General features: G+C 40.0%; 1 protein-coding gene across 4 annotated transcripts in view; it reads left to right on the top strand.

The window, feature by feature from the left end:
- Mme (membrane metalloendopeptidase) overlaps positions 1–2,477 on the top strand; it is a 110,296-nt gene extending 107,819 nt beyond the window's left edge. For 3 of the 4 annotated variants that reach the window (XM_032898310.1, XM_032898309.1, XM_032898307.1), the window contains exon 23: positions 1,295–2,477. In XM_032898310.1, coding sequence (XP_032754201.1) covers positions 1,295–1,394 — 100 coding nt within the window. In that variant the 3' untranslated portion in view covers positions 1,395–2,477. The remainder of the gene's footprint in view (positions 1–1,294) is intronic. The other variant, XM_032898308.1, reaches the window with a different exon arrangement.
- The last annotated feature ends 22,401 nt before the right edge of the window (positions 2,478–24,878 follow it).

Here is a 24,878-nt window from a genome sequence, read left to right as displayed (position 1 = left end):
AAATGCGCTACATGGTTTGGATTCCCTTTAGGTGTTGCTGGAATTAGGGATGAGAATTATAGATTCTGATTTAAGTTTGTAAGGATCAGTCAGACTTCTGCATGTAGAATGTCTGGAGAGGAGACAAGTGCTGAGGTATGTACATGCACTTACCCACCACACACAGTGGTTATCCACTTACCTCCCACATACAGTTTACATGTGCTTGCCTACCATATATAGAGAGCTACATAGTCACTTGTTCTATCTCTTCCATCACTGAAAAGCACTTGCCTCTAAGCTTCACCTCTGGACTTTAAAAGAGTGTAGTGTGGCCTCTGAAGGAGGAAAAGGAAGTCAGTGCTGATAGGATAGAGTTATGTCTGTCTTGTTGTATTGATCTGCTTCTTCCTTCAAATGCTACTTTGTTCGGATAGTGGGTTGGATGGCTTTGTTTTGAAAAAAATGGGCATTGTTTTAGTTCCTGAGGCTGAATCTGGTTTCTGACATATAAGGAGTCCTTTGGAAGCAACATCAGCAAAAACTTCTCTATGTTCTTGACTAATCAAATCAACAAAAATCTAATAGCAAAACATGGAGAGAGATTAATAGAATATATTGTCTAATATATACACATACAAATGTGAAATTGTCAAATAACAGTCAAAATTTAAAAGTATTATATATACTTAATAAAAACATTTAAACAGCTTTTGAAAATTATTTATCATTATGAGTATGGTAAAACAAACTATTAAAACACTATTTAAATTGTTATCTGAGCATTCTCAAGGAACAATGAAAAGTCATGATTGTGTCTTTTCACTAAACTCTTCTCACAAAAATTACTTTCAAATACTGTTTATCTTAAACAAACTTGCAACATACCTTTAAATTGTGAATCCTTTTTATCTTGCAACCTAGTGACATTGTAACAATAGCTTTGATAAATGTATTAGATGCATCTTACGGATAAAAACAAAAACAAAACAAACAACAACAAAAACAAAACGAGAAAGTCTTCAAACAGACTCCAAAGTCTGTGCTCTTAACTCCTGCATGGTTAATACCTTCCTCCTATTTAAACACCGGGTTAATGAGAAGGATCTACCTCATAAGTTTCTGTTTCTCTTTCGGTTTCTGAATTCACTCATTTGAGATGCATAGAGAGCTTCTGCACTGGAATTGGAGAGATGCCTCAGACTTATAGGCCAGGCTCACAACAAAAAGGACAGGAAGACTTCTCTGGTTTCCAGTGTGATATGGACACTGAGTGCCCAGTGCTGACGGTAACTCTTTTTTGTTTGTTTCAAAGGATCATTGGGACTTTGCAGAACTCTGCTGAGTTTGCGGATGCCTTTCATTGCCGCAAGAACTCATACATGAATCCAGAAAGGAAATGTCGGGTTTGGTGATCTTCACAGGAAGAGGAGCATCCATGGCAGGACTCGCCAAAGCCACAGAAACAGGAAGTCTTCCCTCAGAGAACGTGGGCCCCGGAAGTTTCTTCAGCTTCTTGGGGGAAATTCACAGAGATGAGCACGAGCTAACAAAAATGAAATTAGATTATTAAAACCGCTGTGAATGAAAGGGGAGAAAACCTACGATCTAGCAAATCAATCACTTCACTGTGTAAATAATTACCTTCCAACGGTATTATTACCGTTCACTTCTGGTTCTCACACAGACTGCAGCTTTCATGCTATCTGTAGAGAACAGTGTTAACACTTAAAGCAGGTTATGACTTCTGATCAAGAGGAGGAAGACGCTGAATACAGTTGGGCACCAAAGTAGAGATTTGCCTCTCAGCACTCACTTTTGTTTGCAACATTCAGCTCCTTCAAAACTCTCCCAAAGAACCCCCATGCATACTGTGGCCTTCAGGCTCCTACAGTGTGGAACTCATTTTACCATGCATAAATTATTCATTCATTCCACATCATTTTAGTTTGAGCACTCTTAGAGCTTAAACTAGAGAGTCTGAAATGGTTCCGCCATTTACCCACTTGAGTGATGTTGAGACTCTTCAGCCCCCTACAGATTTTTGAGCAATTTCTTGCTCTTGCTGCCCCTCAGACTTAGTCTTTTAAAGGATTTGTAGTAATGTATAAAAAAACATTCTATATTTAATTTTAACTACACATGACCAAATAAACCATTGCTATAGGTAATCATTGAATATTGACATTATATGGCCAAGATAGATAGTTAAGAAGATCTGTAACATGATGTACAGATGAAAATTTGAAACTTTTTAAGCCTGTAAATCATATTGATGAAAATCTTCAAACACAAACTCTGGGGTGAGCATTACCATTGAACAGTTGTCTTGAGATGCATAATAGTTTTGGTTTATAAACAGCGTTTTTAAGATTAAGTCTGGCCTCAGTGGCTAAGAAAGGGCCTAACTCTTATCTGTGTTACTCCATGTGTCCATGTCCTTCAGGTTTGTCATCCGATGGAAATATTTTGATAATAAATTGAAGTTATGAGTCCCTTACTAGGCCTGTGTGCACACCATCTAGCTCTAGAAAGTCCATGTCTGAATCAAGATGGGAGGCCGCCACTGGATCTGTTTCTTCAATTCTACAGCTCATAGACTCTAACTGAATTTTCTGAGGCGCTCATATGCCTCTCTTGTCCCTCTGCTTACTTTAGTGATTTTCACTATTCAGCATACACTTTACACAAGATTCATTTCCACAGTCCTTATTTTTATCAAAAGTTGAAAATGAAAACATTTCTATCCAAACTATTAGTTTTCATGCCTCTTGAAAAAAAAAGCCACTTACTTGTAAAAGTATTACAATATAATATATAAAATTATATAGCATAAAAACTACAGTTTAACAAACTGACATTCTCTGAAGACAGTACCCTAGCTAAAACCTATAAGAAATGGAGCACTGTATCTTCCTGCCATCATCATATAAGTTCTGGGATATCCAGATCCCCAGCATGACGCACTAGCTCGGCCCCTTTTTGTCTCTCAACCATGCATTCTTTCCTATCTTACTTCTCTCTGCCTTACATTTTGTAAGATGTAGCTTTATGGTTGGTTTGTATGTGAATCTCTCATTGTCAGATTCTGGTTCTGTTGTGCGACTACAAATACTCCATCTTATTGTTGACGAACTCTTAAGCAGTCCATGAACTCCTGTCTATTCTAGTTTGGATTGTTACAAATGAGACAACTATGCATTTTGAACTGTGCTTATATATTCATCTTTACTTGAAATATCAGTGGAATCACTTTTCCAAACATCCAAAACTATCATAAATATTGAAGACACAGTTTCAGACTAGCCACAAATATCCTTATCTTCTGCCCTTTTAAAACAAACACTATTGTCATGGATAATACTTATATTACTATTTCTTTGAAATCTACTTAAATATACTTGAGTACTACTAATAGTGGCAGTAGAAGATTTCAGTTTAAACAGCTCTCTCTGGGTTATTGTGATCCATGTCCTGTCATAGCAACCAAAGAGACACATGTGAAGAGTAACTAGTACAAACTCTAAATGACCACAAGCATCTCCACTGGTAGTCCATTAGAGCATCAAGCTTCCAATCCCAAGGAACAGCAACTATGGTGCCTAGAGCCCTGCTGTACATACAGCATACAACATATTCTTTGTGCTAATGGACACATAAAATTAACATGACAATTTTTCCCTATTTCTCAGACATCTAGACATCATTGGTTGTAGCTGGTACTCAGAACCCTATGTTCTCTCTTAACTCCTACCAGCCATTTGTCACATTACTTAAGACTGCCATATAATCTTACACATAAATTTGCTTTCACCATGTTTAAGTTCTGATCGGGGGGAGAGGGGAGTTATAAGCACAGACACCAAGGCTTGAGAGCTGTTGTAGCTCAGCAGTGAAGGTGAAGCTCCTGACAATATGTGTTGGCAAGGAGTCTGCTTCCATAACACACTGTCAGTGTGAAAGCAAAAGGAAGCTCCCCAGGACATTAAGGGCTTTTTCTAGTCCTACTCTGCCACGACTGCCAAAGTGACCTTGGGCACATGTATATCCCTTGGGGTTTCTGCCTCTTTTACCCAAAAAAGAAGACAATAAGATTCCAGCAGTTCATACCAATGCTGCCTTCCCTTTAACCTGTTACCCAGGAAACAAGCACCAAAATTCCAACATGCTTGGGGATGTGATGCTGTTACTATTAGGCATGATGATAGGACAAACATTTGCAAACTTCTTTAAAGTGTTCATAATTCCTATAGCAATAGGTGGAGCTCTTAGAGTAGAAGGCATCTGTCATTTTAGAAAGAAAATATGATTCTACTGTGTCAAAAGAAGTATATTAAGAATTTTTGAAATTGGGTCCTATTTTCTAGGATAGAAAATAACAAACATCTTCGTAATGTTGTTTCTTGACTGTTCCAATCTCACCGATATGCATGTAAACCCACATACACCATTTATGCCTTGAAAAATATTGAGATAAGATAGGACATTGTTTTCTATGCAGTCTTTTACTTCCTTCATAGTTTGAAACTAAGTCTTTTTAAACAAATAATATGAACTATTTTACCAACACTTTATTTTAATGATAACCAGTTTTCTGATTAGGTGTTTCATATGGCTACCGAATGTTATCAGGAGCCACAATTATAATTGGACAGGCTGAAGTCAAATGTGCAGATGTGAAGAGCTGGGCCACTCGGGTGATTTAGTGAACAGAGAGCCACATGTGATTGTTGTTAAAATGGCATGTTTATTGCATCCTAACTTTTTCTCTAATTATATTTTCTTAGTGTCAATTCCTTTGTACTTTGCATTTTCTCTAAAACAATGAAAAATACCCCTGCCATTTCCAACTTCATAGACAAAATGTGCTTTAATTTTGTTTTTAAAGGGGGATATCGGTTGTGCAGGAGAAATTTGGTAGAAAGATGAGTATTGGCTCTTGCAAGCAATAATCATGGTCTCTCATCTTAGAGAAACAAAGGGACTGGAAAGTCTTGTGTTCATGCTTGATGTTTATGCTCCAGGGTTTTTCCACCAGGAAATAATCAAACTTTACAGGTATCTGCATGTTAACATTTCATTGTATTCCTATACACTTGACAATATCTTTAATCTGATACATTCTAAGACTGTTTCTCCTTTTCTGGGAAGACAAATTCATCTAAGAACTGACTTATGATTTTACCTAGTGAAAAACTATCACATACTGAGAATGTTGTGGATCCCCAGAAACATAGAATAAAGGATGTAATACTGCGATGTTCATGGAGTAGTATGGTACCAGAGAGATATAAAGGAAAATCTGAAGGGAAAATATTTAGATTTGTTCAATGACAATGTGGGGACATCAAGTAGAATATTCATTATCATTTCAACTTTAATGTTAAAGTATTGTTGTATAAAACAAACATCAGAATGTTTACTAAAATTACTTTGATGGTAGTATTATATGAAATTCATTTTTATTTATTTGGGTTTCTGAATTTATTATCTTCCTGGAATGAGAAAGTATTGTCCTTTACAAGGTAATTTTACAATGTTATTTGTAGATAAATATGGTGATTCATAATTGAAATTCCAAGACTCAGGAGGCAGAGACAGTAGGATTATTGAGAGGTTAAAACCAACTTGGAATGCACAGTGTTTTAGACCAGCCTGGACTCTACAAGGAGATACTGCCTCAACAACAACAAAACAAACAAACAAAAAATTGTAATAACTATTTGGAATATGAAAAAAATGTAGATTGCAGGGAATAGGGAAGTGGGGGGCGGGAATGGCTACAAATCAAATCTGTCATAAAGCAGAATAGGAAACAAACCCTTCAGTTTGGTGTATCAGGCAGATTGAGGTTTTGGTCAAGAATCTCTTCTCTTGAGACAGTCTCATTTTCTTAAGTTGCTGTTCAGTATAGAGAACAGGAATTTGATCTTCCTCTTCACTGTTCCCAATGTCTCTAGAAGAAAGAAACACATGCTGTAGAAGGAATCCCCTAAGAAAACACTACAGAGTTGAACAGTTTATACACATCTTCTTTGGCATTTTGCCCAAATCAGACTTTAGCACAAAGGTTCGAGACAGTTCAACACAGAGCCCTCAATCATTCATTGTCCAGATCCAAAGGCTCTACCTGGTAGATGAGGTATTAACCCCAGGGTTAAACTAAAAGTTAGAGGTTGAGAAGAGAAGAGACAGCAGGACAAAAGCTAACCAAGCTGACTAACTGCCTTCTGTGTTTATGATTTGTAAGACTTTGACTGCAACTGTGAAAATCAAACTCATGCTACTTTAACTAAAATTGGAGAGTTTGTTGATCTGTGTCACCCTGTGTATGGCATGTGTGGAGGATGAAGCCTTTTCCAAAGCATCAAAATAAAGCTGGGAGAACCATCAGCATCCTGCAGTTCCAGGGAAGGACAGACTTCTAACTGCACCACACACCCAACACATCTTAAGAAAAGCCAACCGTCCTGTTCTAGAACACACCTCTGTTATCAAAGGGCATGGGAAAGGTGGGAAAAGGGATAGAAACAGTGATCTTAAATCTATAATGCCTTACAGAAACTAGGATGTTCAGTCTCTTCTGGAGCAATTTCCCAAAACACCTCTCTAGAAAGAAAGGAAAACAGATGACCATTACACTGATAATATGAAATAACTTCTCAAATGCTTCAAAACATCTGCCTAAATTGTACTGTGCATAAAATCTTCAATAGCTTAGTATAGCCTTCAAATAAATGCCATCCTAATTTGTCTTAGCAAAATAAATATATTTGCCTTGAAAATTGGATATTTAAAAAGTTATCATTAACGAAGAATGATAGGCAGTTAGAGCCATATTTATTGTGATGTAGGTATATAGTTTCTGTTTAATAGATTAAATTGTAGAATAATATTTGTAGCCTCATTTTACAAACAGTATACTGAAATAGAAGTTAACTGTTTTCTCAAAATCACTGTTACTGATATGACCAAGTTAACGCTGAGGCCCAGAATCCACATAAATTTGCCATCAAAATTCTTTTCCCTGCTATGAAATGAATTAAGTCACTCAAAATTGACATTGTTTATGAACAATAATTCTTTTTTTCAACTTGGACAACTTTATTGGATAGTTTTTAATTTACATTTCAAATGTTATTCCCTTTCCTGGTTTCCCATCGATAGTTCTAAAGACATAGATCATTTAAGAAATGTTAATAGAAAGCAATATACTTTAAAATTTTATTACCTTATGTGACCCTATATTGTTTGTACATTAATCAAAAAACTGTTCAATTATCTCACATTTTCAAAAACATAAATCATGGAAAGAAAAAAAACATTTTGCTAACACCATACTTGCCTGACATTACCCTTATTTTCTTATTGATCAAACATTAGGCACTGAAGTGGCTACTAATCTACGATGTGTTTTCTTAGGTCCATAAACCTAAGTGAAAACAGCTGACCTTTTCATTTATTAGTCACTAAAACCATACACAGACCTATAAAGGCATATAGACAACACCAAACTTGAGGATTTTCTTTCTAGCGTGTGGAAAATATTTTAAAGAAACATAAACTTTATGTTTGGTATTATGAATGGAGGTTTTATAAAGTAGATAAGGAAATATCCCCATTTATTGTTACTTTATTCACAAAATTAAGCATACAGTAAGTAGAAGCTTTCTAAGCATAATACCAGAATTTACTTGAGAGGAATGGAGTAGAGGGAATGTACAGTGTTTACCCAGCTACTCATTATTCACCGTTGGACTTTTTAAGGATATTATGGCAACCAAAGTCTTCCTCATCTACTGACTTTTTGTTCTTCACCTACTGTCTTTTGCTGCTGTTGAACTTAATGCATTTTCTTGTTACTTTGAAAGCCGCCCCCCCACCCCATGCATCTCGTGTATTTATTAGTTTTATGGTAAAGATAAAGATTCTGCCCATTTTTAAGAATTTAGAATCTATTCCATTTTAGATCCTATTGCTAACTTACTGCACTGAACAAATAGCTAATTTATCTGCATTGTCATTGTCAAAGAAAGCAAATCAGGAGTGGGGCTTTCTGGGAACCAGAAAGTGAGTGGATGCTACACATAGCAAATGCCTTAGAATGGAATACTAGCGCATGAAGTCATGGAAAAGTCTCAGCCTGAAAAGACAAACTGACTCAGAGATGTGTAAAGTTGAGACAAAGACCAGCCAAAAGGCTACACCGTAAGCAAAGGCACCTACTCAGCCTCCATTTCTCCCCGACAACAGCCAGGATCCCAGACATCAATCTGGAAAGGACTCCATGCAGTTACTAAGAAGCTATCTTCATCCTTACTGAAGCTTAATGTTCTGATTGTTACCTCTTAAAAATACGAGAGTTTTGCCTGAAAGATTCTTTTTCACCATATTATCATTCGTGTTGCTGAAATGAGTTGCATGATTGATTGCTTTGAATCATTTTTCTCACTAGATACTTTTGAAACGGAAAAGACAAGAAGTTCAATTCTTTAAGGAGGAATTTCTTCAAAGGGAAAAGGAGCAAAAATGAGAACACACTCAAAACAAAATTGAAGCTTAGAGCAAGATGAAATTTGGGCAACACAGCTTATAGTTGATTATCCTAGCATCTCCTACACTTTGTGAAGAAAATATCGTTTGGCACCAGAGACCCAGGGAAAATTGTTTAATGCTCTGAAGCTCAGTGTCCTTAGAAGTAAAACTTTAAAAATGTAAGACCATTTTTGTCAGTTGGATAGTGGTGTCTCTAGAGAACCTTGCCACCATCACCCAGCAATGTCCATGGGGTAACTCCCCAAATCTCTGCACATGAAGATTCCATGGCAAAGGGCAGTTAAAGGAGAGATATGGGACCGGATTGATTCAGCAGCCGACTCTATGAAAGCAGATGATCCTGGCTTGTTCAGGGAGGTCTCATCACAAGAATCTGTAGAACTAGATGGGGGGGCAGAAAAGAAAGGCAGAATGATACAAAGTAAGGAAAAGTGAAAGTGAGAGAAAAGTACCATATGCCTTAAGAAACTAGGTGGAAAACACACATAAATAAATAGATAATAAAATTCATCTCCTAGAGCCCCTAAACACTGTCCTAAACAGTGACACCCATCACACAAGATTTCTGACCTAAAGAGCAAGATAAGTTTATGTTATTTTTACCACTAAGTGTATGAAATTTTCTACAGAGCTGTAGAAAATATGCAAGCATATAGTCAATACATGAAATACAAAACTAAACATTTTCAAAATTATACTAGATTCAGATATTGTTTTCTAATACAATACATGAAACTGAGGAAATACATGAAACTATAAAATGTGGTCATAATTATGATTTTCTATTATCTATGGCTAAATAAATAGCTGTATATCAATTTCAGTAACCAAAAGGAGTTTATACTACTCTAAACTAGAATAAGCAGATATAGGTGATTCACTAATGCAAAGGCTAAGACCATTGGCCTTTATAAAATATACATTTTCTCATACAGAGGTTAGCTATTAGGCAATTAATGGACTTTGCCTAGCACACAGCTTTTCTTCCCAGCACACAAACTAATCAGTCACTCAGAGGGCCTTCCTTACAAAAGCATTAATATGTTAGGAAAATATTCAAGGAATCATCCACTAAAGTAGCTAAAATATAAATTGTTTAGTCACTTCTTTAAGAAAATAGAGAAATTGATAGAGAAAATGTGGCACATTTACACAATGGAGTATTACTCAGCTATTAAAAGCAATGACTTCCTGACATTCTTAGGCAAATGGCTGAAACTAGAAAATATCATCCTGAGTGAGGTAATCCAGTCACAAAAGAACACACATGATATGCACTCACTGATAATTGGATATTAGCCCAAAAGCTCAGAATACCCACGATACAATCCACAGACCACATGAAGGTCAAGAAGAAGGAAGACCAAAGTGTGGACACTTCAGTCCTTCTTAGAAGGGGTAAGAAAATAGTCACAGGAGGAAATACAGAGATAAAGTTTGGAGCACTGACTGAAGGAAAGTCCATCCACAGACTACCTGGGGATCCAGCCCACATACATACAATCACCAAACCCAGACACTATTTTTGATGCCAAAAAGTGCTTGCTGACAGGAGCATGATATAGCTGTCTCCTGAGAGGCTCTATTAGAGCATGACAAACACAGAGGCAGATACCTGCAGCAAACCACCACTGGACTGAGAATCGGGTCTCCAATAGAAGTGTTAGAAAAAGATCTGAAGTAGCTAAAGGGGTTTGCAACACCATTGGAAGAACAACAATATCAGCCAACCAGACGCCCAAGAGCTTCCAGGGACTAAACCACCAACCAAAGAATACCCATGGAATGACTGGAATGACCCGTGGCTCCAGCCACATATGTAGCAGAGGATGGCCTTGTTGGGCATGAATGGAAAGAGAGACCATTGATCCTGTGAAGGTTCGATGCCCCAGTGTAGGGGAATGTCAGTGCGGGTAGGCAGGAAGGGGTGGGTGAATGGTAGCGGAACACCCTCACAGCATGGGGAGGAGGGATCGCATAGAGGGTTTCCAGAGGGGAAACCAGGAAAGGGGAAAACATTTGAAATGTAACTAAAGAAAATGTCCAATAAAAAAAGGAAGAAAATAGAAACTGAGGACTATGGAAACTCTCATCGTGTGGCAGCCTCAAAGGTTTCATGGTTTGTTTATTTATTTGTTTTTTTTATTATGTAACATGTATAAACTGTACATTGTTCATAGATCCTTCAACACTTACTGAGTTCTGTAGATAGGAAAATAAATAAAACTTGGACCGTGACAAGCTGGAGCCAGCCCTCAATTGCTCATTAGAACAGACTGTTAAATTTTCAGTTTCTTTTCTTTTCTTTTTTTTTTTTTAACCATTCTGGCAGCTAGAAATCTACCAACACTACAAGTCAGGTCTCACTAGTTTGCTTTTTTCAGATAATCAGTCATTCGGCATTTGGAGTCCACACTGTCCCTGACAAAAGGCCACTCACAGAGCAGATTGAAATCAGGGTCATATTCTTTACAGACTAATCTTGATTGTCAGAGTGACTAGATTTGGAGCCATGTAGAGGACACAGCTCTGGGTGCATTTGGGAAGGTATATAAGTGAGGAGAGAAGCTCCTTGGATACGGATAACAGAGTCCCATGATTTTGAATCTCAGAGAGAGCAAAAGGGGAACGGGAGAAAGAGCTGAACTCCCACCTTGGCTATTTTCTGATATGAAATGTAGCGTAATTGACTTCCTCATACTCCTGTTACTGTGTACGTTTCCCTTGAAGCTGGTTTGCACCCTATCCTGACCCAAAGTGAACCCTCTGGTAAGTTGTAAGGAAAACAACTGACTCCATTTAAGTAGTCATTCCACATAGACTGGAAGATGAGTTTTATATATTTGTAACTTTTCATAGAGATAGCAAAAACTTCCTCTTGAACCAGAATCAACCTAACAACGTCCCAAAAGATAAAAGTAAAATTGTATCCTTTTTGCTTCACACAATACATACAGCATGTGGATTAATGAACTTGAAGATGTGAACTTTAGTAAGAGCTGCAGATCAAAGGTTTGTAAACTTTAGTAAGAGCTACAGATCAAAGGTTTGTGTTTCTTCCAATGACACTGTGAGGCTAGATAGTAAAGGAAAGTAAAACTTTTAGGAATTAGGTGTCAGGTACAAAGACATGACTAATTCATGACTGGGCAGTACCCTTATTAAAGAGACCCAGAAAGAACCCTACCACCACTGCCCTTCTAGTGAGAATAGTCAACTGTTAAACAGGTGATAGAATCCTGCAAGACCTAGGACCTGCTAGTCTTACCACTTTGGACTCTCCAGAATGAGAAAACCCTGTTGTTCATATATAATCCAGATGACGGGAGTAGCAGCCTGTACTGATGTACAGTAAAAATAACTAGAATCAGACACTGTATTTAGCGACAATAAAGGCTGTAGAGTTCAATATGGAAGAAATTATCTTTACTAGTGAATGTTCGCAAAGGCTTAGGAAGATGCTCCATTGGGGTAGGTTTAAATTCTGGAAATATTTCTCCAAGAGAAAGAGTAGGATGGGAATCCCAGGAAAAGAGCACACCGTGAGACAACATTGATAGCCAGGACTGTTTTTCAAACACCCAATGGTTTTATGTTAAACTAACCTGAAGGAAAAATCACTTCTCAAGGATGTTAGAAACCAAAAATGAGGGCTGGGAATTCCAAGCTAACGCTGTCATTTTGGAAGCTCACTGACATTTTAAAACATAATTTTCTGCCCAAATCAGAAGATGTGGAGTATGAACTTGGAGACCCAGTAAACAGCCACAGAGCAGAATGTGTACTGTTATCTGCATCATTGTACCCTCCTGACTTGTTACAACACCCAGAATATTCTAACTTTTTTTTTCTGTTTGAAATTGGTAGTTAAATTTATGTCATTGGGTTTTTTCTTTCTTTTTTTTTTTGTTAAAAATGGAATACTTTATTGAGAAATGGTTACAAATAGAATAAAGAACTGTTACTGTCTGACTGAAAACAACAACAAAAAAGTTAATGAGTAGAATTTTAAAGGTATAGGTAAGGCAAGTTCCAAATCAAGATAAAACAGTTCTTTGTAAAAATCCTAGTACTTCAGATCAGAACAGCCTGCTGCTCCATTAAATAGAGAGTGCCTACCTCTAGATACTTCTGGGTCTGGTAGGCTACTTTTGAGGATACAAAGGATCCAACACATGCACTGAAGCAGAAGGACTAAGTAGCACCCAAGGCTACTTCCCACTTAGACATGTGTCCTGTAGCATCCTGTTCACTATCTTCTACAACATGGGGCTTGGCCTTTCACTTCCCTTGGCATTTCTTCTCATACTTATCCATTCCGATTTCAGCTTTCCTGAGAGTGAACCTAAAATCTGTAAGTTCTCTACATGAGCTTCACGCTCCAGGTAAACTTGATTCTTTTCTCATCGTGAGTTTCACAGTTTGTTAACCCTCAATTCAAAATCTCTTTCTACGGGAAGCTATGTCATTGGTTTTAATCTTGTTATCAGAAATCATACGTCTTAAAATATTTCATTACATGACAGCTAAACCTGCTCTAAACCATTTCTTGATCATGGTATGAAATGTTTTTACATTCTTTCATATGGTATCTTGTAAGATTCAAATGTTAAAAGAAAAACTAATGGCAAAACAGAAAATTAGAAAATAAAATTTAAAAAAAGAAAAGAAAATTTATTTGTTTTGTCTTAATTAAAGTCAAGAACAAGGTAAGGTTGACAAGGAATGTGATTTTTATTCTGTCATAGAGTCTTGAGTCCAAAGCAACAGATGTTATTCACAGAAAGCCCAAGGCTGTGCAAAAGGAGGCAGGGGCCTGAATAAATTAAAGAAGCTAATCTACAATGAATAGAGTAGGCACTACAGTGCAGGCCTTTCTTCTGTGGGTCACAGCAAATGAGTGACAGTGGAATGACGGTGCCACGTGAAGGGTGACTGGCTTGGAACCCTATCAAATAAGGCCAAGTGAGTTCAACAGAATAGATTTTAAACCTTGGATAGGAGAGGCAGAGCTCATAGTAAAGAAAATATGGCAGTAAATAGTATCAGTTGTAGAGAGCGGAGCGGCGCGGCAAAACAAAGATGGCGCCGACATCCAGCTTTGCCTGGATATAAATGACTTACTGCGCATGTGCAGGCTTGTTCCACTGCTAGGGCTCCCTCTAGTGGTGAACAGCGGTACTGCACATGTGCGGTTTATGCACCAGGTGTCAGTTGACCGTTAATATGCTAATGAGGTGATTCATTCTCCGCCTTTCATTGGAGGACAAGTAGTGGGGTGATCCAAGCCCCACCAATCCCTGAGAGATAATTAGCATACTGTTGTCTATATAAGCCGAGCGATTTTGCTGCTCGGGGTCCCTGTTCAGAAGAGCTGTAACACTAAGAAGAGCTGTAACACTAAGAAGAGCTGTAAGAAGAGCTGTAACATTAAGAAGAGCTGTAACGCAGTAAAGGCTTGTTCGCAGAAGAATCCTGTTGCCGCGCGTCGTTCTTGCTGGCGGGACATTGGGCGCGCGACAAGTGGTGCCGAAGACCCGGGAACCAACATCGCCGGTGCCGAGGGGACCCTTCAGTGTGCTGAAGAGGATTCAGAACTGCGAGAAGGTAAATTAAAAGGCAAGCTCTGAGAGGCATGCCCCTTTTTGGATTTAGTCTTGCCATGGAGGGATTGTTGCTCGTTTTTATAGTGACTGTTGTCTTCTTACTAGTTGTGTTAAAATGTGAGGACACAGTCAAGGCAGGACAGAACATTCAAAAGAGCATGTCAGAAACGGAGCAGAGTGAGAAATTAGGAGCGCGCAAAAAGAAAAAGGTTACTAAAACAAAAGTGAAAGAGATACAAAAGGCGGAAGAAATGCCGCTGGAGGAAAAAATAGGTATGCCCCGGAGGACGAAGTACAAGTCATCCGGAGAGGATACTTTGTATCCATTAAAAGAATTAGAAGCCTTAGAACTGACTGGTAGTGACTCTGAGCAAGAGTTGTCAGAGTCAGAGGAGGAGGAATTAGAGGAAGAGGCAGCCAGATATGAGGAAGAAAGATATGGGCCTAGGTGGAGAGCCACTGTGAAGAAACCGAAAGTTATTAATGCCTCAGTGGCCTCCACTCCCCCGCCTTATATAGAGGGGAAGTGTGAGTACTCTTTCTGTCCACCTGAAACACAGCGAGCACTTAGGCAAATGTTTCCTGTGTTTGAGGACGATGGCGTTCGTTCTCATCAGCCCATAGAGCACAAGCAAGTTAAGGAACTGGCAGAGTCTGTTCGTGCCTATGGGGTTACTGCTAATTTTACCATGTCACAGGTAGAAAGACTAGCAAACATTGCCATGACTCCAGCAGACTGGCAATCTGTGACAAAGGCCTGTCTCCTTAGCATGGGACAGTATATTGAGTGGAAGGCATTGTGGCACGATGCTTGCCAAGCACAAGCACGCGCAAATGCAGCAGCAGGACAACCTGCCTGGACATTTGACATGTTAACTGGACAAGGGCAATGGGCCAATAATCAAACTGCCTTCCCCTTGGAGGTATATGCCCAGATTGCTATTAATGCTGTCAAGGCATGGAAAGCTCTAACTAACAGAGGAGAGGTGTCCGGGAACTTAACCAAGGTCATCCAAGGACCAAGTGAGCCTTTCTCAGATTTTGTGGCCCGCATGATGGAGGCTGCTGGTAGGATTTTTGGAGACCAAGACCAGGCCATGCCCTTAATAGAACAGTTAGTTTTTGAACAATGTACCAAAGAATGCCGCAATACAACCCTCCCCTGGAAATCTAAGGGGCTGCAGGCTTGGCTGAAAGCCTGTAGGGAAATAGGAGGACCACTTACCAATACCGGTCTAGCTGCGGCTATATTACAAGGACAAAGGCGGCCTGGCCTCTCTAGCAGAGGCATCACGTGTTTCCAATGTGGGAAGCCTGGTCATATGAAAAGGGAGTGCAGGAATCAGAATCCTGGCTTTAATCCAAAGAAAGCCCCAGGACTGTGTCCAAAGTGTAAGAAAGGGAAACATTGGGCCAATGAGTGCAGGTCAGTAAAGGACATAACGGGGAAACCCTTGGATATGTCAAAAAACGTCCAACGGGGCCCCCGTCCTCAGGGCCCTCAAATATATGGGGCAACCAGCTCCCCAGTAACCTGGGCTCATCAAACCTCCCCAGGAGAGCCACTCCGGGTTCCGCAGGATTAGACCTCCGTGCCACCTCCAGAATCGTCCTAACCCCTCAAATGGGGGTGCAGCCTATCCCCTCTGACTTTCATGGCCCTTTACCACCCAATACAGTTGGGCTGCTTTTAGGACGCTCCTCTACTACTCTTGAAGGATTGGTGGTACATCCTGGGGTTATTGATCAAGATTATGAGGGCCAGTTGAAGATCATGTGCTCCTCCCCACGAGGTCTCTTCTCCATTTCCCCAGGTGATCGGATTGCACAATTGCTTGTTTTACCCAGTTGTCACGCCCAGTTTAAATCGGGAAGTACAAAAAGAGGAAAGAAGGGTTTCGGCTCCACGGGCACTGATTCAGCATATCTTATGGTCGATTTACACGCTCGACCTACTCTGATCCTAACCATTGAAGGAAAGACATTTGAGGGAATTCTAGATACAGGGGCAGACAAAAGCATTATCTCCACTAAATGGTGGCCTACAAAATGGCCCATTACTCAATCTTCCCATTCATTACAAGGTTTAGGTTATGAAGCTAGTCCAACTATTAGCTCTAGGCCCTTAAAGTGGAAAGCCCCAGAAGGACAGGAGGGTAGTTTTGTCCCATATGTTCTTCCCTTACCTGTCAACTTATGGGGAAGAGATATTTTGGCTGAGTTAGGGCTTAAACTTATGAATGAGAATTCCCTACCAGCACAGAGAAAGGTGAGGGATATGGGGTGTGTCCCAGGAAAAGGCATTGGTAAGCATCACCAAGGAACTACAGAGCCAATTCAACCCACTGCAAAACCCGATTGTCACGATCTGGGTTTTTCTTAGGGGCCATTGAGGGGGCTATGCCCATACCGTGGATAACAGAGGAAGCTGTATGGGTTCCTCAATGGCCTCTCTCCTCTGAAAAGCTGGAGGCCGCTCACCAATTAGTAAAGGAACAGTTGCAATTAGGACATTTGGAACCTTCAAGCTCACCCTGGAATACTCCAATATTTGTTATAAAAAAGAAGTCAGGAAAATGGAGACTATTGCATGATCTTAGAGCAATTAATACACAAATGAAATTGTATGGATCAGTCCAACGCGGTCTTCCGCTTCTTTCTGCCTTGCCAAAGCAATGGGAGGTTATTATAATAGATATTAAGGATTGCTTTTTCTCTATTCCTTTACATCCTAAGGATAAAGAGAGGTTTGCCTTTACTCTGCCTGCAATAAATCATGTGGAGCCTGATGAGCGCTATCAATGGAAAGTCTTGCCCCAGGGGATGGCAAACAGCCCCACTATATGTCAGATATATGTACAACAAGCCCTGACTCCTGTCAGAGGGCAATATCCATCACTAACGATTCTTCATTACATGGATGATATACTCCTCTGTGGATCCAAACCTCAAGAGCTTGAGATAGCATATGCTGACTTAATTAAACATTTCCAACAGTTTGGGCTAACTATAGCTACTGAAAAGGTTCAGAGATCGCTGATGGGCAAGTTTTTAGGAGCCGTTGTACATCCAGAAGTTATTACTCCACAAAAAATTGAAATCAGGCGAGATCACCTACAAACCTTAAATGATTTTCAAAAACTTTTGGGAGATATTAATTGGCTACGGCCATTCCTGAAAATATCTACTGCTGAGTTAAAACCTTTGTTTGATATATTGGAAGGGGATCCGCAATTAACATCCCCGCGATCCCTGTCTATGGAGGCTGTAGAGGCCCTCCGAAAGGTGGAGAAGACTCTTTCTGAGGCTCAATTAGTAAGGATACAACCTGATGAACCTTTTGAGCTATGTGTTTTGCAAACTGCTAAATTACCCACTGCGGTGTTATGGCAGAATGGCCCCTTACTTTGGATTCACCCACAAGCCTCTCCTGCTAAAACCATAGAGTGTTACCCCTCAGCGGTGGCAAAATTGGCTATGAGAGGACTAAAAGTAGCTGTAACTCATTTTGGTAAACATCCAATAAAAATTGTTATACCCTATACTGCAGAACAGCTCCAAGTGCTGGCCGCTACAAATGATGACTGGGCAATACTTGTGTGCATCTTTTCAGGGGTGTTTGATAATCACTACCCCAGGCACCCCATTTTGACCTTTGCAAAATGTCATCCCCTTGTGTTTCCTCGGGTTACCAGCATGGAACCCCTTCAGGCAGGGGATATTGTTTATACAGATGGTTCGAAAACTGGTTTGGGTACTTATGTACATGACGGTAAAGTGGTAACTAAGCAATTTACCCCTAATTCCCCTCAATTAGTTGAGTGTCAGATTGTATTGGAAGTGCTCCGAGTGTTCCCTAGTCCATTAAATATTGTTTCAGATTCCTCCTATGTGGTTAATTCAGTTAAATCTTTAGAAGTTATGGCATGATTAGAACCACTAGTACAGTGGCTTCTATATTTCTGGAGATCCAGCAGGAATTACTATCTCGGCATTCCCCCTTTTTCATCACCCATATAAGGGCTCATTCAGGGTTGCCTGGCCCAATGTCTCATGGGAATAACCTGGCCGATTTGGCTACTAGAGCCACTACGTTTGCTGTGCTGACTCCTGTGGAAGCTGCCACCCAGTTCCATTCCTTATTTCATGTTACTGCTGAGACCTTACGCAGACGTTTTCCTATTTCTAGAGCAGAGGCCAGAAAAATAGTGCTTCGCTGCGGTAATTGCAGTGCGTTTATTACCACCCCACATGTGGGCATTAATCCCCGTGGCCTTCGACCCCTGCAGGTTTGGCAGATGGATGTTACCCATGTCCCCGCCTTTGGAAAATTAAAGTATGTGCATGTTTCCATCGATACATGCTCCGGGGTCATAGTTGCTTCTCCCTTGTCTGGGGAAAAGGCCTCTCATGTCATTGCCCACTGTCTTGAGGCTTGGAGTGCTTGGGGTCTTCCTAGGCTGCTCAAGACTGACAATGGCCCTGCTTATACTTCAGAAAAGTTTAAACATTTCTGCAATCAGATGGGTGTTGCACACCTGACAGGACTTCCTTATAATCCTCAAGGCCAAGGAATCATTGAACGTGCCCATCGCACATTAAAGGCTTATTTAAATAAACAAAAAGGGGGAATTGGTGAGGTGCCGCCAACCCCCAAGGTTGCCATCTCCACTGCACTTCTTACTTTAAATTTCTTAAATTTAGACGCCCATGACTATTCGGCGGCAGAACGCCATGGGCAGTGGCCTATCCCACCCAAGGATCAGGTGAAGTGGAAGGATGTACTCACTGGAGAATGGAAAGGCCCGGATCCTATTCTAATACGATCCAGGGGAGCGATTTGTGTTTTTCCGCAGAATCAAGAAAATCCAATTTGGGTACCTGAGCGCTTGACTCGAAAATTGCCTTCTGCTCTTCCTGAAGATGAGACTACGAACCCTACTATTACTACTGGGAATGGTAATACAGGTTAATTCGCTCACCCTGTGGGCTATTGCCAGATCCTGGCCAGTACCCATGTCAGTTCATAGCAATTCTACTGTTTTGAGAATAAGACTGGCAAGCATAATCTCTGGCCTTGGTTTCAATGGGTGCTGTCCAATGAGCAAGGGTCATATACATCCCTGACCCCCTTTGCTAGGTTGATGGGTGAGAACTTCGTGCTGTATAATGTTTCAGCTACAAGAAAAAATGATACCAGGTTGATCAATATTCAATATAATAACCTCTTGGCAAATAATACTGCCACTAGTACTTCAGTATGTGCTAGATCACCTTTCTTCTGATAAGCACTAATGTAAGCAGTGGTACTTTAAATTGTAATAGCTCTGATCTAGTCTGCTATTTAGCTGAATGCTGGGATGGCACCAATGACACTGCAGTGATGGTTAAGATTCCCTCCTTTGTGCCAATCCCAGTGGAGGCAAACCCAGATAGTTTTCCTATTCTTAATTTACTGAGAGCCAAAAGAGATTTTGGAATTACGGCAGTCATAATTTCAGCCATTGTGCTGTCTGCTGCCGCAGCTACCACAGCCGCAATCGCTATGACTAATCAAATACAAACGGCTGAGACTGTCAATCAGATTGTAGAAAGAACTGCAGTGGCACTAGAGATACAAGAAGAATTTAATACCCATTTGGCATCTGGCCTTCTATTAGCCAATCAAAGGATAGATTTAGTTCAAGAACAAATTGAAGCACTGTATCATATGACACAGCTGTCTTGTGTTTCCTCCCTTAGAGGTTTATGCATTATTCCTTTGCGAGCTAACTTTTCTCAGAATTTTCAACAGAGCAAAGAAATCTCGAATTATCTGAAAGGAAACTGGTCCATGAAAGCAGAGCAACTATCAAGACAATTGCTGATGCAGATTGCTGTCCTCAACAGCACTAGGCTGGACCCCATCACAGTTGAAGACTTTACCTCATGGGTTACCAATGCTTTCTCCCTTTTTAAGGAGTGGGCGGGCATGTTTGTCCCGGGGAGCTATTGTCCTCCTGGGATGCGGAGTATGTCTCTGGCTTATTGGCTGTTTAATAAGAGAACATGCCAGACACAAAGTGGTTGTTTACCAGGCTATGACCACCATTAAAAAGGGTGCTTCTCCCAACATATGGCTGGCCTCTTTGAAAGATCAAGAGTTCGCCCTAGATCATTTTTGTCACAGTCATGTGGAGTCATTGTATCCAGGGACGGGCAACTTTCCTCGAACTCGGACCAACCTAAGACACGGGGCCCGGTGGCGATAGGGTAACTCTATGACGGGTAAGGCCGAGTTTGGATGAGAACGACCTAAGACAGGAGCAATGACAAGATTGACGTGACACCCAGATCTAGACCAGTCATTTTATTAAACAAAAAAGGGGGAGATGTAGAGAGCGGCGCGGCGAAACAAAGATGGCGCCGACATCCAGCTTTGCCTGGATATAAATGACTTACTGCGCATGTGCAGGCTTGTTCCACTGCTAGGGCTCCCTCTAGTGGTGAACAGCGGTACTGCACATGTGCGGTTTATGCACCAGGTGTCAGTTGACCGTTAATATGCTAATGAGGTGATTCATTCTCCGCCTTTCATTGGAGGACAAGTAGTGGGGTGATCCAAGCCCCACCAATCCCTGAGAGATAATTAGCATACTGTTGTCTATATAAGCCGAGCGATTTTGCTGCTCGGGGTCCCTGTTCAGAAGAGCTGTAACACTAAGAAGAGCTGTAACACTAAGAAGAGCTGTAAGAAGAGCTGTAACACTAAGAAGAGCTGTAACGCAGTAAAGGCTTGTTCGCAGAAGAATCCTGTTGCCGCGCGTCGTTCTTGCTGGCGGGACATTGGGCGCGCGACAATCAGTTACTATCTTAACAAGACTTACACAGAAACAAGTTCCAAAGCCTCTCAACGTCCTCCAGCTATGTCTGAGTCCTAAGGACCACACACAGTCTGTATCAAAGCGAATCTGGGAATCTTGTCTACTGAAGCATTCTTCCTCTGTGCCTTGTTTTCTGCACATTTGTCCTATTAATGCCCACTTCTGGTGCAGCAGTGACACTCCAATGCCTCCAAAGGTGCAGCTGCTGTCCGCACCAATGACAGTCACTAGTCCCCATCCTTAGTGACTCAGTTCTAAGCGCTGCTGCTAGAAATCAAGGTCACTGTCATCTGACCCACGGGTGTGATATCTTGCTGCTGCCAAAGATTTCAACACAGACACTATGACATCTACTGTGATAATGTTGAAATACCGTGTTTCCACATTCCATGGAAATTTCTCTAGGGGTAATAATTACATCCTTATTAACCTATCAGTGTGCATTATGTTTGTTTTCTCTCTGGAGATTCCCCTTCTACTTCAAGTCTGCTTTTATCTTGTGGCTCTGCTTTGAGTAAATGAACTGACCTCAGAGTCTCCTTTCTTCCAATGCAAACTTTTGAGTCCTCTGAGGCATCCCACTTCACACTGAAACTTCTATTGGGTATGCCTTGTATTTTAGATAGTTATGAAACCTAACCAGAAGGTGGCTATGTACTGTGTGTTTCCAACAGGTGTCATCTGATAGACTGATTTCAGCTACCTTTCTGTCTCCAGTCCATCTTGTTTATAAGACGAATGTAAGATGGGAAATAGAGGCACAGAGGAAGAAACAAGAGAGACCCTGTTTCAACAGAGTGAACAGCAATCACTCAGTCATTATCAGAGATGTTTCCTCTTGTCCTAGGTGGAAACTAACCCAGAGACCCACAAATGAGCAATGTACAGAGACCGAGAGATTTTGGAACACTCAGTCATAAGTGGGACATCATCCAACCTCTCCACTCATGCCCTAGGAAGTTAAGTGGAAGAGGAGGCCAAAAGACTGTAACAGCTTGGGGGTAGGGGCTAGATATATGACTCCAAGAAGACAGTGTCAGATTAATTCACATAAACTCATAGCAATTTTGGCATCAAACCAAAGAGCCTGTATTGGTTCACGCCAGACTGGATCTCAGTGCTGAGAGGGGAAGTAGACATGGGATCCTATCTCTAACTAAGCAGCTATCTGCAATTGACATCCAATTGCACAGGAAAACTTAATTATCTGGCATGGAGAGTCACTATGTATATTTCGGGGCAGCCCCATGCTTAGCAGCAGATGGCAACACAAAATGAACTCAAGTATGTTTCATAAGACTTTTGTTTCCTATTCCTTTGCTAAGACAAATTTTTGTTATACTGCTTTTTTGCTTATATAATATAGTTTTTAATATTGTGTTTTATGAAACCCCTACATATGTGTGTTTTTCTTCTTCTTTTTTCTTCATTTTCATCCTTCTTTTCTGTGTGAATTATTAAGACAGAGAGTGGGGAAGAAAGAGAACACATGGAATTTACTGGATGGAGAGATGGATAAGATCTGAAAGGAGATGACAGAAAGAAAACTATGATAAAAAGATATTTTATGAAAATAATTTCAATTTAAAAAAAGGAATGACAAGAACCAACCCCTAAAGCAATGTACATTGTACACATATGCCCTAGGTCTCACATACATAAACAAATTAAATAAAAATAGCACAACAAAAATTTTTCATGCCTTAGTTCTTAATGATGAAAAAATCATGACAATGCTTATCTAACATGAAGATATTTAAATTCTTTGGGGCATGGGCACTGGCAGGATTCTCAAGCTTTGCTGGATGCCCTCATACCAATGCACATATAGGCAGCAATAAATGGACTTAGTATATACTAGTTTTAAGGATGAGACATAAATGTAGTAGGTGTATGTGTGGTTAGAGAGGGCTAGGAGAAGTTCAAGAGGTTAAATGGATCTGGGTGTGATCATAGTTCATAATCTACACAAATGAAATACAACAGTTTTTAAAAGGTGTTTACTGATATTTTAGGATATTTCAATGGTATTCTTTTGCAGGTAAATATACTTTATTTTCCCGGAGCTGGGGACCGAACCCAGGCCCTTGCGCTTGCTAGGCAAGCACTCTACCACTGAGCTAAATCCCCAACCAAGGTAAATATACTTAAGTTTATTGTACATAATATGACAAAACTAACCTCTTACGACATTGGAGCATGAACCAAAGATCCTGCAATGGTTAATATTAGCTACCAATCTGATCAGTCTAGAATCACCTAAGATATATGCTTCTGTAGATGTCTGTGAGGAATTGTCTAGATTTGGTGAGTTGAAGTAGAAAGCTATACCCTATACCCTATATGTGAGTAATGTCATTCCTAGGGCTGGATAGAATCTTAGACTGAATGTAAAAGAAGAAAGAAAAGGAAACCTGAGCACCAACATTCCTCATTCTCTGCTTCCTGGCTGTAGACATGATCTAAAGACCTGCTACAAGTTGCTGTCACTGTGCCCTCCTCACTATGATGGACATTTAAAAGGTAAGAGTAGACAGACCCTTCCTTAAGTTACTCTGGCCAAGTGTTTATTACAGCAATTGGAAAATTATCTATTAGAGGACCCAACATGGAAGTTGCTAAGCCTATCTCATTCTTCATTCCTCTCATCTAGATTGTCACAAAATAGATTTCAATATGACATATATGTCATACTATGAAATAGAAAATGTATTAAAATACTTAATTCACAGATAGTATGCCCACACAGGTCCCAGCATTCATTTGCCCTGTATCTCCTCAAGTTCTGTAGGCCCAAGTTTGAAAGCTCTTAGGTAATCTACTAATGTGACTATAGGAACAAAATGGGCATATTTAAAAGACTACAAATATTTTACAAAGCATTTAGCCTTCATAAGAAAAAATATTTAGAGTAGATGAGATGCCAAGTAAAAACTAAAAATAAATAAGGGTTATTAGATTAAATGATCTCTTAGGAGTAGAAGTTCACTATGTTGAGCCCTTCCTATTAAAGGTTAGACAGCTTATTCAATCTTGGCTCCATATGACCCATCCAAAGAAAATTGTCCATGACATATGTACCTGCCACATTACTCTCAACTGCATCCAGTTAGAGACAGTACTGAGGCATTTATGAAAGAAACAGTGCTTCTTCTAAAGATGATTCCCCAAGTGTCTCCTGATCCTAAACAAAGAGCAAGAAAGTCATAGCTAACAAATTCGATTCAGCACAGCCAGGCAAGTATCCACTGTACTGCTCATGTCTTTATCCAACATTTCTTTTGAAATCCATCTTGGGGCTACTGCTGATGACATGAAATGGTTAAGATCATGGCATCCCAGAAATGCTCATTAGTAAGTTTACTGCTATACTATGTAACAGTAAAAATAAATCACATTCGTGTCAATGTAAGTCTCCAAGATGTCTGTTACTGTGGTTGACCTGATAGCTAAGAAGCATATTCATCACTGGGTTTTCAGAAGGAAGAGAGAGGTTGCTTCCTTTCTGACACTAATAAAACTCTGTATTTATATGATAAATGTCTATAAGAAACCAGCTTTTTCAAGAAATACAAAACGAATGTAATAATCTCTGTGCTCTAATGCCTGTGGCTCATGAACAATGTAAACACAAACAGGATCACTTTACATTCCCACCCTTGAGCAATATGATATAACTCATCTTTAATCCAAGGTTATAAATAAAGTCATTAGCTAAGGCCAGCTTTAAAAATCTGTGAAAAGTATTTTAAAAAAACCATGGCTCATTCTAAAATCAACTGGGTTTGGCAAACAGCTTACTAATTACAAACCTATTTTGTAATTTGGAATTAAGCCAAGCCATTAAGACAGTCTACACAAAACAGTCCAGGCT

This window comes from Rattus rattus, chromosome 3, assembly GCF_011064425.1.
Source record: "Rattus rattus isolate New Zealand chromosome 3, Rrattus_CSIRO_v1, whole genome shotgun sequence".
NCBI lineage: Eukaryota > Metazoa > Chordata > Mammalia > Rodentia > Muridae > Rattus > Rattus rattus.
The sequence above is the reverse complement of the archived record's forward strand: the minus strand, read 5'-3'. Positions and strand labels throughout refer to the sequence as shown.